At 36.7% G+C, this 14,791-nt stretch overlaps 1 protein-coding gene across 5 annotated transcripts in view; it reads left to right on the plus strand.

The window, feature by feature from the left end:
- Window positions 1-14,791, plus strand: part of LOC131693122 (uncharacterized) — a 1,060,243-nt gene that overhangs the window by 522,027 nt on the left and 523,425 nt on the right. For 4 of the 5 annotated variants that reach the window (XM_058980688.1, XM_058980689.1, XM_058980690.1 and 1 more), the window contains one exon: window positions 14,247-14,421. In XM_058980688.1, coding sequence (XP_058836671.1) covers window positions 14,247-14,421 — 175 coding nt within the window. Of the gene's footprint in view, window positions 1-14,246; window positions 14,422-14,791 lie in introns of those variants that run through there. The other variant, XR_009306156.1, reaches the window with a different exon arrangement.

Consider the following 14,791-nt stretch of genomic DNA (forward strand, 5'->3'; position numbering starts at 1 on the left):
GACAACTTTGAATTCCAAAACAAATTGAACGTTCCAGGTTCCTGATAACTAATTAAGGTCCATCAATAAAGTGGCTTATTGGGAAGTTCACAAAAACGCTCATTCCTAGGTTATTAGAGCGAGGAGCGTATTCATAGCGCCTTGATCCCTGTAATAAATAGCAAGAAACAATAAGAAATAGAGAGCGGTTCAATGCACTTGTCTGATTCGAAGATATCCTGTCCAAAAGATTCAGAGCTCAGTACCGATCGAACAGTATGAGATTCTCAAACTCTTTTCTCTTTTGGACCGCCTATCTTCGATACTCTAATAATGATGATATCCAACTTACCTTGATCCCTTCACGATAAAAAAGTGGACGTATTCCAACCTGGAGTACACGCATAGACGACCTGTGGACCAGAATTTCTTCCCCGAAACAAAAAAGGACAATAACCATTTGTTTACATTGACTTTGGCAACAATATGGTATCGGAAAAGTTTTTCTCAAGGCCGACTAGTAGTAATTTCCCCTGTTTGTTGATGAATATGGCTTGTCAAACTATATATCCAGCAAACTTTCTTTGCTAGAAAATGATCTTTATTCTGTGGTAATTTTCTATGGAGCCGATACCTCCCCCACACCTTTGAATAAAATACATGGCAGTTGATCGTTGTCATCGACCTTATTGTTTCTTAGCTATCCCATCTTCTCATGTATCTTGGGTGGATCTCTTGCTAAGAAACTATCGTCGGCTCCATGGATCGCCAATAAACCGACAACGCCTGAGTCTAAAATTCTGGAATGTTTGATTCCTACTTTGTTCGAGTTTACTCAGTTGATGGCTTACGCTATGAAGGAAAGTGATCATTATCGCCTCTTCAATTGTAGCAGTTTCTTATAGCATTTTTGTTATATCACAGTGTTACACCGGTGTAGTCTTGAAAAAGAGACAGACTGATGACACCCAACCCAAGTTTGAGTGAGTTTATCACCGATTACACTGGAGTAATTCAATGTCAAAAACGTCCCGAATCAGGCGCGATAGTCCCGGATTTCAATATCTTATTCCGCATGGTAAAACGTCCCGGAAAGCAAAATGTAAATTTTTATTCCAAAATACCCGTATTGCAGTCATATTGTTCAAACCACTCATAAATGTTTTGAGTTATGCTGTCTCCGAGATTCGTGCGGAATGTGCAAAGGGAGCCAATTTATTCAGATTATCATGGTGTCCTTTTGGCTTTCTAATGTGAGCCAGGTCATGAATCCTTATGAATAGTTTCTCGGTCTTACACAAGTTGTGCAATATTTGGGAAACGCACATCGTGAATATGCTTTTTAAGCACGACCCGCATTCATCCTGAAAATGACTAGTCACTTTACATAAGCGTATTGTAAAAGTTTTTGATAATCAATAACAGCGGACAATTTTGAGCAAACGGGGTTTAGAAAATAAAGCAATGCACTGGTCAGAACATAAAATCGCTCTTGTAAAAATTCGTTTGGGATTCGTCCATTCCTTTGGGATTCGTCCATTCGACTGCCATCCATTGCTCCTGGTACATACATAACAAACTAATTTATGGAGGAAGTAGAGCTTTTCTTTCGCGAAAAAATATAACTCCTTGTGATCGCATATTACAAAAACGAACTGAAACTCTATTGTATTCTGATCGAATATATCTTGACCACACCAAAAACATAATAAAATTATTTTAATATACTTATATGGAAGATGCTAACAATTTACCGAAATATTAACTAAACCTCTAATAATTGTGCATGTAATAGACATTAGATGAGTTTAACGCATAAGAGGACTTTTTCAAATATAGGCCAAAATTTTGTTTACTATGGGAAATCGAACATCAAAGCAACCAGCAATGTATCTAGACTATTATCTTTCAAGGTATTTTTCGTTGAAGTGGTCCCTTAATTTCATTCTAAATAGTCCATTTTTTGATTTTTGCATTTTAATTATTTATTTCATTCAACATTCTTTTTATTCATTTTGTTAATTTGGGTTCATTTAATCTATTGTATTCATTTCATTCTTTGGATTCTCTCTGAACAGTTTATTTTTTTGTACATTTTATTCATATCATTCTTATTTTATTCATTGTTTTCCTTCTATGCATTCTCTTTGTTTTTTCAGTTTTTAGTTTCTTCATTTTAATAATTTGACTATTTTTCAGATTTATTCATTTCATCCAAATTATTTATTTGAAATAATTTATTTTTTCAATTAATTTATAGCTTTTAACATCGCCTTATTTTTCATTTTAATCAATTCATTTTCTTCTTCTTTTTATTCATTTAATCAATCCGATTTCGTGTGCGGATTTAACTTGCTACATTGGTTAGCTAATCTTGCTAACAAGTTGATTTAGTTTGGTAGCAGAGTTAGATTTTCTCTTCGAAATCAATCAAACACAATTTAGTAATTTAGTTGAACGTATGCTTCTTAGAATCATTGGCAGCTACAGGATTGAAATTTTTTCATGCTCCATGACATATAAAATTCAAAACAAAACTATTAACACTATACGCGTCACGAAAGGGGCTTGTTGTGTACGCAATTTGCTGTTATAATGAAAATGTTGATAAAAGGCCGTATTTGAAAGAATCGTAAAACGTATTTATTTTTTTCTATCCCTGGCCTCTTTGCTAGAGGGAATTGGTAGTCGAAAATCGAAAAATTTCGTTTATTTGATAAGGATGTATCATCTCGTATCTGAATATGATTTTTTATAAATTTTGTATCAATCAACGGCAAACCAAATATATTAAATTTTAATTTTTAATTAATTTCGAATTCTTTTGGTATATCAAGAGTTTTTGATGACTCATTTGACCAATTGAACTCTCAAATAGAGGTAGAGTTACCGCCTCTAGTGGTACTTTGACCAGCAGAATTTTACTGAGCAGGGGATAGACTTCAAGAGACACATGGGTATGCGTTGAAATCAATTGGAATTTCGAATTAAAGTGATCTCGACTCGACAGATCTTTGGAGCCCTTTCATGGCTTTTTATTGTATAAAACGCTTAAAAAAAATAAATATGCACTGTTTTATTTCCTTTGTAGCTCGTAGCACTAGGAGGAAAAAATATCTTATTTTCTTCACATTCACCGCAGAGTGTAATGTTTTGGTAAAGCACACCACCTTTCTGTGCCGTTCACATTTAGTTGTATGTTTTTGCTTTGTTAACAGTTTTATTGGTTTAGTTGGATGTTGTAACTGTTGTTGCTTACTCGGATATTCACAAAGAATCCAAAAGCACCAACCACTCTCGCTGTGAAGGATAACCCGAGTGAGCTTTGCTCTGCTTCTCAGTAAACAAACACGGGGTGTGAAATCACACTTCAGTTTCATTCGAGAATATTTGTGTGGAACATTAATCCATTGAAGCGAAGGTTCAATGGTTCAATAATATTTGTCAACGACAAGAGGGGCCCTCCTCAACAATTAGGGCCTACAACCCTACAACTGATGTATATGAGGACTGGGTGCTGGGCGATTCCTGATAAAAAGGGCAACGCAAAATTGCAAAATAATCCAATGGATTCTTCCGGGCGAATTCGGATTTACCTGAACGAAAACACGAAATTCGCCCCCAAAACCGCTGTGGCAACCCTAAGCAGGGTTTTCTTCTTTCAATAATTACTTTCGATACTAATCCAGCGCTTTCGAAGATTGGAAATACAATAAATAGAAAAAATCGATTTCAAATGGGCGAAATTTGAAGACAACCTCATGACTTCTAATCAAACCATTTAATTGTTTAACCCTTACAAGTCTGATCATATTTTTGTTTCAATTATAGACATGTTAACCTTAGGAATTTTCCTATAGCAAAACTGTATTACTGTGTGCGGGGTTGGGATTCGAACCCAGGTGAGCTACGTACATGACATTCAATGTACAAATTCCGCTATGCCCGCTCGAGTCTGATCTTGTTTTGATACGAAAATTAGGTTGGCATAAACATAGTTGATATCAAATATGTAGGAGTTTAGAATTTTAGCTATTCTAGTTACCTCATACACAAGATATTGAATTTTTAATTATATTCTCAAATATTTTTTTTCGAAAAAATATTTGTCAAAATTATTTTCTGTTAAAAATCCGGGCCCCCTTCAAAACTCCGGGCCCGTGGGGAAACACCCTGGACCCCCCCCCCCCCTTCTCGGCGGCCCTGGCTATCTACCATAAGTAAAAAGGTATGATGTTCAAAATGAAAGAAATCAATATGAATTCTGCTAAACGGTCGAATTGTAGGAATCCATTTGGATTCCACTTTTGAATTTGGTTCTATCGCCATATACTGTTACACTCATGACAAGATTTAACAAACCGTTCTATATCTGAATTAAGACCATACCAATAAATCGAGCGCCTAGCCAGCTGCTTCATTTTCACCATTCCTGCGTCGTTCGCATGTAAGAGCTTTAATGTTTCGTTCTGCATTAGCTGTGGTATAACTACCCTATTCTGGTACATTAAGCATTCGTCAACAATTTCTAATTCTTGATGATTAGAAAAAACATTGATGAAGCGTTTATCGACTCTTTTGGGCCAACCGCAGCGAATGTATCTAATAATTGTCTGTAAAAACTCATCACCATTAGTCATTTGACCTATTTTAATGTGATCAATGGGCAACTCTTTCGTAAAATTGATACTACTGACAAACTCTTTATCATATTCTTCTGGAATTTTCTGTTCTAATGGAAATCTGGAACAGAAATCTGCATTGCCCATTTTGGCGGCTGGTCGGTATTCACTTCCATCTATAGTGTGAGCTATTACTCCACCAAGGCCATAGCTCGAAGCATCAGCAACAACCACTATGGGTTTGTTTGGATCAAAAAACTCGTTTCGTCGCTATCAATGATTTTTTACTTTCTTCAAAGGCCTTATCACAATTAGCGTCCCATACGTATTTAGTATCATTTTTTAAAAGATTATATAAGTAATATAGTTTTGATGACAAATGTGGTATAAACTTGTGATAATAGTTTATGAGCCCCAGAAAAGATTTCAATTCTTGTACGTTCTTTGGTACCTTTGCTTCCTTAATAGTCGATATCTTACTTGGACACGGCAACAAACCCTTTTCACTAATTATGTGTCCTAAATAAGGTAATTCGGTAACAAAAAACTTGCACTTTTCCCAATTTACTTTTATATTCGCTGCCGACAATTTAGCCAAAATTAATTCCAATTTCCCCAAGCAATCCTGTAAATTTTTACCTGCAATAAGAACATCATCCAAATAACAGTATGTATGTTCAATTCCTTGTAAAACTTGGTCTATCACTTGTTGGAAAATTGAAGCACTGGATGATGCTCCTTGCGGCAACCTATTATAGGTATATAACCCTTTAATGGTGTTGATTACAATGAATTTCCTAGACTTTTCTGATAAGAACAACTGTGTGTAAGCGCCCTCCAGATCTAAAGAGCAGAATACTTTACACCCTGCCAACCCAGCAAATAAATTCTTATCCGACGGCAATTGGTAAGTATTTGGAATCAATAATTTATTTATAGAAACTTTGCAGTCTATAACCAATCTAATATCATTATTTTTTTTATCACGATCACTACAGGAAACGCTCATTGGCTCGTTTTGATCGGAGTAATAACTTTTTCATCTTCCAACTTTTGTAAATAATTCAACACTTTATCCTTCAATCTATAAGAAACATTATATGCTTTTTTAAAAATTGGTTCCTCGTTACTGAGCACCAAATCCGCTACGAAACCCACTATAGGCGAAGAAAAATCTTTGATAAACACATCTGCATATTTTTGTTTCAAATCTGTTATCAGGTTCGTATTATTCCCATAATTTATATTGTTGATTTCCAACGAATTACCAAAAAAGTTTCTCCAATTATCGAAGAATACATCTAAACTGTCACGTCTAAGTAAAGGTACAAAACTATTTTTACAATCTAAAACTACCAAAGTCAAACTAGCTTTTTTTCCTTCAAGTATCACTGAAACTTTTGTTTCACCCCATCTTTTAAGTTTATCCCCATTCACAACCCATAATCGTTTATCCGATTTTTTAGGGGAATATTAAAGTTCGATTCATATTGCTGTTTTCCCATAACGGTTACTGAAGAACCACAATCAACTTCCATTTGGATAAATTTTCCTTCCATGATTACATTAACTAAACAAGGGTTATTAATTTTATTAATGGACGACACTAACATACATTGAACGTCACCTTTATCATCATTGTTGTCGCTTTCGACGTCATCAGCTCGCATCCTGTCGAACAACTCGCTGAGGCTCCGGTCCGTGCTGGGTCCAGGATTATTCCATGAGTCTACAAATTTTACTGCGTCGCGGTGTAAGTTCTTCAACCTAAAGCATTTCTTCTTTATATGACCCTTCTTTCCGCAAAAATCACAAATTAATTGAGAATGGTCTTTTTTCACCTTATCTAGGCCGTTGTTCCATTCAGTCATTCTTGAGTTTTGATTGTTCCCTCTGTAACGCGGACTATTCCGAGCATAAGGCGTGAAACCTAACCTGTTCCTTATGGGAACTTTGGAAGAACCTGGTTGATTTGCTACCCTGGTTGCCTCCAGTGTAGCTCCCAGTTTCTCCAACATTAACCCTCTTGGGCGTCTTATGGCATTCAAGGGAGCAAGAGATTCTGTTTTGTTTTCTATTCCCAATGATTTGGCGTTGCACTTCGCCATTTCCCAAGACATAATGGTTTTTTTCAGTTGCTTCTACGTTTAAATCTTCATTCAGAATTTTCTCTTGAAGTCGAGTATCCCTAATGCCCGAAATAATACGGTCGCGAATTGCCTGATTCTTAAATTCACCAAAGGAACAGAACTCCGCCTGCAGTTTGACGGATAGTCCTCAAGCGACTCATCTGGTTTCTGAACCCTGTTTGAGAATTTCAAACGTTGTACTAAGCAAGAAGGCTTTTTGTCAAATCTATTCTTCAACTTTTTAACCATGTCGTTATATGACACATTGTTCAAATTTTCTACCGGGTATTGCAGTTTCAATTCTGCATAAACAAGAGGACCGGCCAATGTAATAAAATGGGCCTTTTTCAGGTTTTCGTCAACATTATTTACAACGAAACAAAATTCTAATCTGTCGACCCAATCACCGAAAGAGACACCCTTGCGGTAGGGTTCGATGGATGACGCCATACTTAAATGGGCCATGTTTCTGATAAAAATTGGAACAAATAAGTTTCCAAAATTAGTCCCAGATGCCGATAATTATATAAAAAATATGAATAATAAATGAATCGACTCACTTGTGTTTCCTTAGTGAATTCTCACCCTGATTGTCTTCTGGCTATAGTAATTGTACTATGCTACACCTTACTCCAAATTATCCGTAGTCCACTATTGCCGACGCCACCCTAGATGAGCCGACTGCTAACGGCGATAGGGTAAAATAATTGTCTCCTCTTCACTGCGGCCTGCTTGCCGTACCCGAGCCTTCGCTTGTACCCCAGGCACGCACAAGTCGCGAGAAAAGCACACAATTGCTGTGAAAATAACGCAAACAAAACCAATTAGTTTCTTGTCAAAACAAATAAAATTGTTAAAATAAAAGAATGCTTTTGTGCCGTTGGCACAATTGTCAATTGTAAAGAAAATCTTTTATTGTACTGTCGTTTACAAAATAGTGTTTTCCAAAAAATGTGCTTTTTCCACTTAATCAATTTCGGACATAACCCACTTTTTCCGGTGATCACTTTGTTTTCGGATTAATCACTTCACTGATTTTATTCGTGCACGCACTTTGCACTTTTCGGATTTTATCTCGTCGCCACTTTAATAACTTTATACTTACTTATTCAATCACGGTAGCTATCATGTAAATAAGAGGTTTCGGAGAGAGAGAGAGAGAGAGAGAGAGAAGGCGAACTAACTGGGTTGAGAGTTCAATCGAAAGTGACGGCTCTGCCGATATTATATTCAATGTTCTTTTGAAAACGTTACGTAGCGTTATCTTGTGAAAGTCGCTGTTATACGCAAAGGGCGTATACAATAATATCATGTTCTATTATACTAGCTAATACTCATCGCGCGTTACTTCGACTTTCGACGAAATAGGAGGAAAACACCATTTGTTCCGAGCGCTATCTGGCGGGCAGATAATCCCCAACCAATAGCACATAAACACGCTTCATAACAAATCACGCTGTTCCTAAAACCGTTATTAACAAAAAATGACCATAAATTTGTCATACGGCATTCGAAAGATACAGTATCCAAGCATCTTCTCAGTGAATTTTAAAATGATCCATCGAGAGATTCGAGAGAAATTGCAATTTGAAGTTTTATGACACGTTTCATATGGCTACCAGCAAACATCCACGGGTTTGGTCCTATCTCTATAAACAAAAAATATTTGTCTACTTATTTAGTACATGGCATTCGAAAGATAAAGTAATCAAGTATATTCTCTGCAAGTTTGAAAATATTTCATTGACGGAATCGAAATTTATAACGGTTTGGATGTGGTATGCGGTCATAGATGGGTTTTCTACCAGACTTCAAGCGTGAATCCATGTTTGTTCATTGGCTATTTAGATCGTTTATAGGTGTCGCGGTTTTTAAAGGAAAATCTTAGCATTTAATTACATAAATATAATGTACAAAAATGTTATGTCAATATTTTTTTTTCCATACGTTTATTTGACACGGCATTTGCAAAAGCTTTTTACGCCAGTTTCTTTTTTTACATAGCACGTTACAAAAATCCTTAAGACTAATTTTAACTATACTAGTAATTTGTCTAAAACTAACACTGAAATCACTTTATTGTTTGCTTTTTTCCTTACATTTACATATTTCATAATGATCTAGTATTTTCGGGTGTATTTATTTACTTTTTTTCTGTTATTGTCTAAATTTAAAAACTGAATATTCTAGGACACTTTAATTGGTGAATGATTAGCCTTGGATGAGAGTATGAGGAGATGAATTTAATTAAATTTTGACAGACGCTGTTTTTAGAAAATGATAGATAAGTTCCATGTATAGAGGATCGCGATACGCCAGGATGTCTCTAACAGGAACATGGATTGGTCTTCCTCGGACTTATAAAGAATCTACTAATTGTGATCTGGCTTCACGATATTCAGTGCAAGACCAAACAACATGCTCAATGTCATGGTAACCCTCTCCACAAGCACAATGATTACCCTCAGCGAGCCCAATACGACGGAGATGCGCATCTAAAGTATAATGATTGGACATGAGCCTTGACATCACACGGATGAAGACCCGACTTACATCCAATCCTTTGAACCATGCCTTCGTTGATACTTTAGGGATAATTGAGTGTAGCCATCGTCCCATATCTCCATTGTCCCAAGATGTTTGCCAACTAGCAAGTGTCCTCTGTCGAGAAGCGCTTTAAAATTCATTGTAAGCGATGGGTCTTTCATATATTTCACCATCTAGTGCACCAATCTTGGCTAAATTATCAGCTTTCTCATTTCCCGCAATAGAGCAATGGGCGGGAAGCCACACTAGGGTGAATTTATAACATTTTCTTGATAGGTTACTCAGAGATTCTCGTATCTTCCCCAAAAAGAATGGATCTTGATTATCAATCCTCTTTGAGCGTAGAGCTGCAATTGTGCTGAGACTATCAGTGAGGATAAAGTAATGGTTCGGGGGTAAAGTATTAATTATTTGCAAACTATAGTGAACTGCTGCTAGTTCAGCTATATAAACAGAGGCGGGTTCTGCAAGTTTGAGAGAAATTGAAAAATTATTGTTGAAAATACCGAAACCAGTGGCCTCACTGACTCGTGACCCATCAGTGTAAAACATTTTAAGGCAGTCTATGTGTTGATATTTACTTGTGAATATTTTAGGGATCTCCCGCGAGCGTAGATGATCCGGAATTCCACGAATCTCTGCTTGCATGGACGTGTCGAAGAATAAAGTGGATTCAGGAGTATCTAGTATATTGACGTATGTGGGAACATACCTAGCAGGCGTTATTCCTTGTGACATGTGATTGAAATACACTGTCATGAATCTGGTTTGGGGTTGAAGCTCAACAAGTCTTTCAAAATTTTCAATTACCAGTGGGTTCATAATCTCACATCGAATAAGTAAACGAGAGGAGAGATCCCAGAATCGGTCTTTTAAAGGAAGAACTCCCGCTAGTACTTCAAGACTCATCGTATGGGTCGACTGCATGCAACCTAGGGCAATTCGTAAACAACGATACTGTATCCATTCCAGTTTAATAATGTGAGTGTTCGCAGCTGAACGGAAACAGATGCACCCATATTCCATTACTGAAAGTATTGTCGTTTGATACAATCTTATCATGTCACTTGGATGAGAACCCCACCATGATCCAGTTATTGTTCGCAGAAAATTTATCCTTTGTTGGCATTTCGTTATTAGATACCTAATGTGGCCTCCCCATGTGCCTTTAGAATCGAACCAAATTCCAAGGTATTTAAAAGTCAGGACTTGGGCTATCGTTCTACCAACCAACTGAAGCTGAAGCTGAGCCGGATCACGCTTCCTTGAGAAAACGACCAACTCTGTTTTCTCCGTAGAGAAATCGATGCCCAGTTTTAAAGCCCAAATTGATAAATTATCCAAGCTATCTTGCAATGGTTGTTGTAAATTTATAGCTTTTGGTCCTGTGGCAGAAACCACCCCATCATCTGCAAGTTGTCTTAGAGTGAATGGGCTGACAATACAATTATCAATGTCATTCACGTAAAAATTATAGAGAAGGGGGCTTAGACAAGAGCCTTGTGGGAGGCCCATGTAACTTATTCTGAGTGTCGCCAAATCGCCATATGAAAAATGCATGTGCTTTTCTAACAATAAATTGTATAAATAATTATTTAATATCGGTGAAAGACCACATTGATGTAGCTTCTCTGAGAGAACATCAATGGAGACTGAGTCGAATGCTCCTTTTATGTCTAAGAACACAGACGCCATTTGTTCTTTTTTTGCGTAAGCGAGTTGGATTTCTGACGAAAGAAGCGCCAGGCAATCATTCGTTCCCTTTCCTCTCCGAAAACCAAACTGGGTATCTGAGAGCAAGCCGTTCGCCTCAACCCAATTGTCGAGACGTCGTAGGATAATTTTTTCCAACAATTTCCTGATGCAGGATAGCATTGCAATCGGTCGATACGAGTTATGATCAGAGGCTGGTTTTCCCGGTTTTGGAATGGCGATAACTCTCACTTGTCTCCAGTCACGCGGGACAATATTCTGCTCAAGAAACTTGTTGAATAAATTCAACAAGCGTCTTTTTGCTAGGTCAGGCAGATTCTTCACCAAGTTGAATTTAATTCTGTCTAGTCCCGGAGCATGAGCATGTTGCATGAGAGCAGTGCAATTGAAAATTCCATCATTGTCAAAGGCGAATCTATGAAATCGTTACTTGTGGGAGAATCGCGAATGATTTTCTGCGCAGGAGCAGAATCTGGACAAATTTTCTTGGCAAAATTAAATATCCAACGATTCGAAAAATCTTCGCTTTCATTAGTCGCGTTTCGATTCCTCATTCTTCTGGCTGTGTTCCAAAGAGTGCTCATTGATGTTTCTCTTGACAAGCCATCAACGAAGCGTCTCCAATAACTAGACTTTTTGGCACGACGGAGACTGTCAAATTTGTTTTGCAAAATGAAATAATTTTCAAAGTTCTCACGTATACCCCCTTTCTGTTTCATAATTTCTTTGTAGGCAACTTGTTTAGCTTCATATGCATCAGAGCACTCTTTGTCCCACCAAGGATTAGGGGGCCGTCTATTTATTGTCATTCCAGGATTGCATTTTGTTTGGGCTTGTTCTGCTGCTTCAATAATTAAACCCGCTAGGAATTCATATTCTTCGGTAGGGGGTAGCTCTTCTGTCGAAGCAAGAGAAGTGGAAATTAATGTTTCGTATGTTTTCCAATCAATATTTCGTGTTAAGTCATAAGGAACATTGATTGAATTCGTAAGGCCTAATTCACTGTTAATTGAAACAACGATTGGCAAATGATCGCTACCGTGAGGGTCAGGTACAACCTTCCACGTGCAATCTAACCGAAGTGATGTCGAGCACAGAGATAGATCTAATGCACTTGGACGTCCAGGAGGTCTGGGGATGCGTGTTGTTTCGCAGGATTTAAAACTGTCATATTAAATTCGTCACAAACATTGTATATCAAAGAGGATCGATTATCATTGTAGAGGGAACCCCACAATACTCCGTGCGAGTTGAAGTCTCCTAGTATCAGACGCGGAGCAGCCATGGATTCCACTACTTCAAAATTTTGACGTTGTCCAATTTGAACTTTGGAAGGTATATATATATAGAACGATAGACATGTCTTTGCCTTTAATATTCGTTTGGACTGCTACAGCCTCAATGCCAGCAATCATGGGGATGATAATTCTATAGAAAGAGTAGCACTTTTTAATTCCTAGAAGCACTCCTCCATACGGGGTGTCTCGGTCTAGGCGAATAATGTTGAAATCATTTAAGTTGAAATTAATGTTTGAGGTAAGCCATGTTTCACATAGAGCAAAAGCATCGCATTTTAAATTATGCAGTAAAATTTTTAAGGAATCAATTTTTGGTATGATACTTCTGCAATTCCACTGTAAAACAGTGATGGAGTCTTTCACCTTAGCAGTTGAATTAACCATTGAAGGATATAATTGCTGCAAGGATGGGCCATTAAGCAATCAGCTGCTCTAAAAATGTTCTAATTGTTGGGAGGAAAGCTGAAAGTATACTCTTTAGTGTGTCAACATTTGTATGTATATGATTTAAGAACTCCAAAACGGCTTAACCGACTGCCGCAAAAATTGGTACGTAGTAGGCATTGGTTATGGAGCGTGTTTGTGTGTTATTGGTTGGGGACTATCTACCCGCCAGATGGCGCTTCGGAACAAATTGTGTTTTCCTCCTATTTCGTTGAAAGTCGCAGCAACGCGCGATGGGTATTAGCTAGTATATATATAAAAATCAATGTTTGTGGGTATATGATTTATGATGATTTAATAGACTCCCAAACGGCTTAACCGATTGCTGTAAAAATTTGTACATAGCAGGCATTTCACGGTGTTCCTAAAACCGTTATCAACAAAAAAATGTCCATAAATATATATATATATATATATATATATATATATATATATATATATATATATATATATATATATATATATATATATATATATATATATATATATATATATATATATATATATATATATATATATATATATATATATATATATATATATATATATATATATATATATATATATATATATATATATATATATATATATATATATATATATATATATATATATATATATATATATATAGATATATGGATAGATATATTGTATTATATTACGTTATATTGTATATTGATTAACATATATTGACATTATATGCATGTGATTTACGGGGTGAGGAGGGTGCACCAGGCCATCATTGAAGTTACAACTAGACAATGAAGTGGATGGCCACGGAGTCAAGGAGGAAAAGTGTCCGTCGTTCGCGACAGATAAATTTCTCTCCAACAGTTGTAAACAATATGACGCGCTCTTCTACAACAAACCATCTCGTGGAAAGCTTGACAAGTATTGCCAAATTCGATATTCAATCTGCTGGATCTTATTGTTGGAAGGAGATTCTTTGATGACCGCGGATACTGAGTAGGTGCATTTGCGTAGGGGTCCGCCACCCCCTTTTGGCCCTTTATACAGCGGTATGCTGAACGCAGAATGGTAACGAAATTTGAGCGTACTGTTAAGTGGAGCCGCATGCATAGCAAGACTCAAGCTAGGATGGTGGCTACCTACATACATACATACATACAAACTGCGGCCAGGTTAATGTACATTGTACAAAGTGTTCCTCCTGGCAGCAGTATTCTCTTTCTCGCACTTATCGCTAGTGTTGACTCATTTTGTTTTTGTTAACGGTTTACGTACATACCAATGTTCAAAAATCGTTCACTTGAAATCGATGTTCGAGACGAACTTGTACATGTAGACAAATATTTGAGGTTGAACACGTGCACGATATTTTGTTCATGGGAAGACTAGGAGTAGTATACAGAAATATAATATATTCTATTACTATGCGAAACATTTAAATATTGCATTAACATCCGGGGCAGACACTGAAATTCAATACAATAAATTAATTGATCATTGTCATTCTCATTTAAATGTCTAGTAATAAGCATATATTTTTTCAGGACCCAAAACGGCACAAGTGTGCAATGCAAACCAGATTTCAACTGTTGATGGTATGACCATGTTAGGCGAAAATGAAAATCGATTAAATAAAGACACGTCGTCAAATACCGAACATGTCTTTGGGAAAACAACGAGAACGTCGAGAAACATAGCTACGACAATTGGTGGTACAAGGTATTTTTTCGAATATACATTAAAGTGTTTCAGGTGATTTCGGAAACCGATTAGAAGATTCACTCAAAAAAACACGTTAAAACACGTAAACATCGATGCATTCATTAAAAACCAACATATAAATTTTTTTTCGTCCAATAGATAGGAGGATGGGTTCTTCCGCAATGTTTTAGCATCATTTATATCATGCACTTTGCTCAAATTGCCGAACTTCGTATTCATAAAATGTTTAAATGACACATTCCGCGGGCTTGTACACCAGAAAGGTGTTTTTGTTTTGCCTTAGTTTGGTATCACAAAATTTTTTCTCGTTTCGGTAGTGTTTAAACCATTGAAAAATTATGTAATCAAATTTTTGACATTTCTACAA

The sequence above is a fragment of the Topomyia yanbarensis genome, chromosome 3 (genome assembly GCF_030247195.1).
Source record: "Topomyia yanbarensis strain Yona2022 chromosome 3, ASM3024719v1, whole genome shotgun sequence".
Taxonomy (NCBI): Eukaryota; Metazoa; Arthropoda; class Insecta; order Diptera; family Culicidae; genus Topomyia; species Topomyia yanbarensis.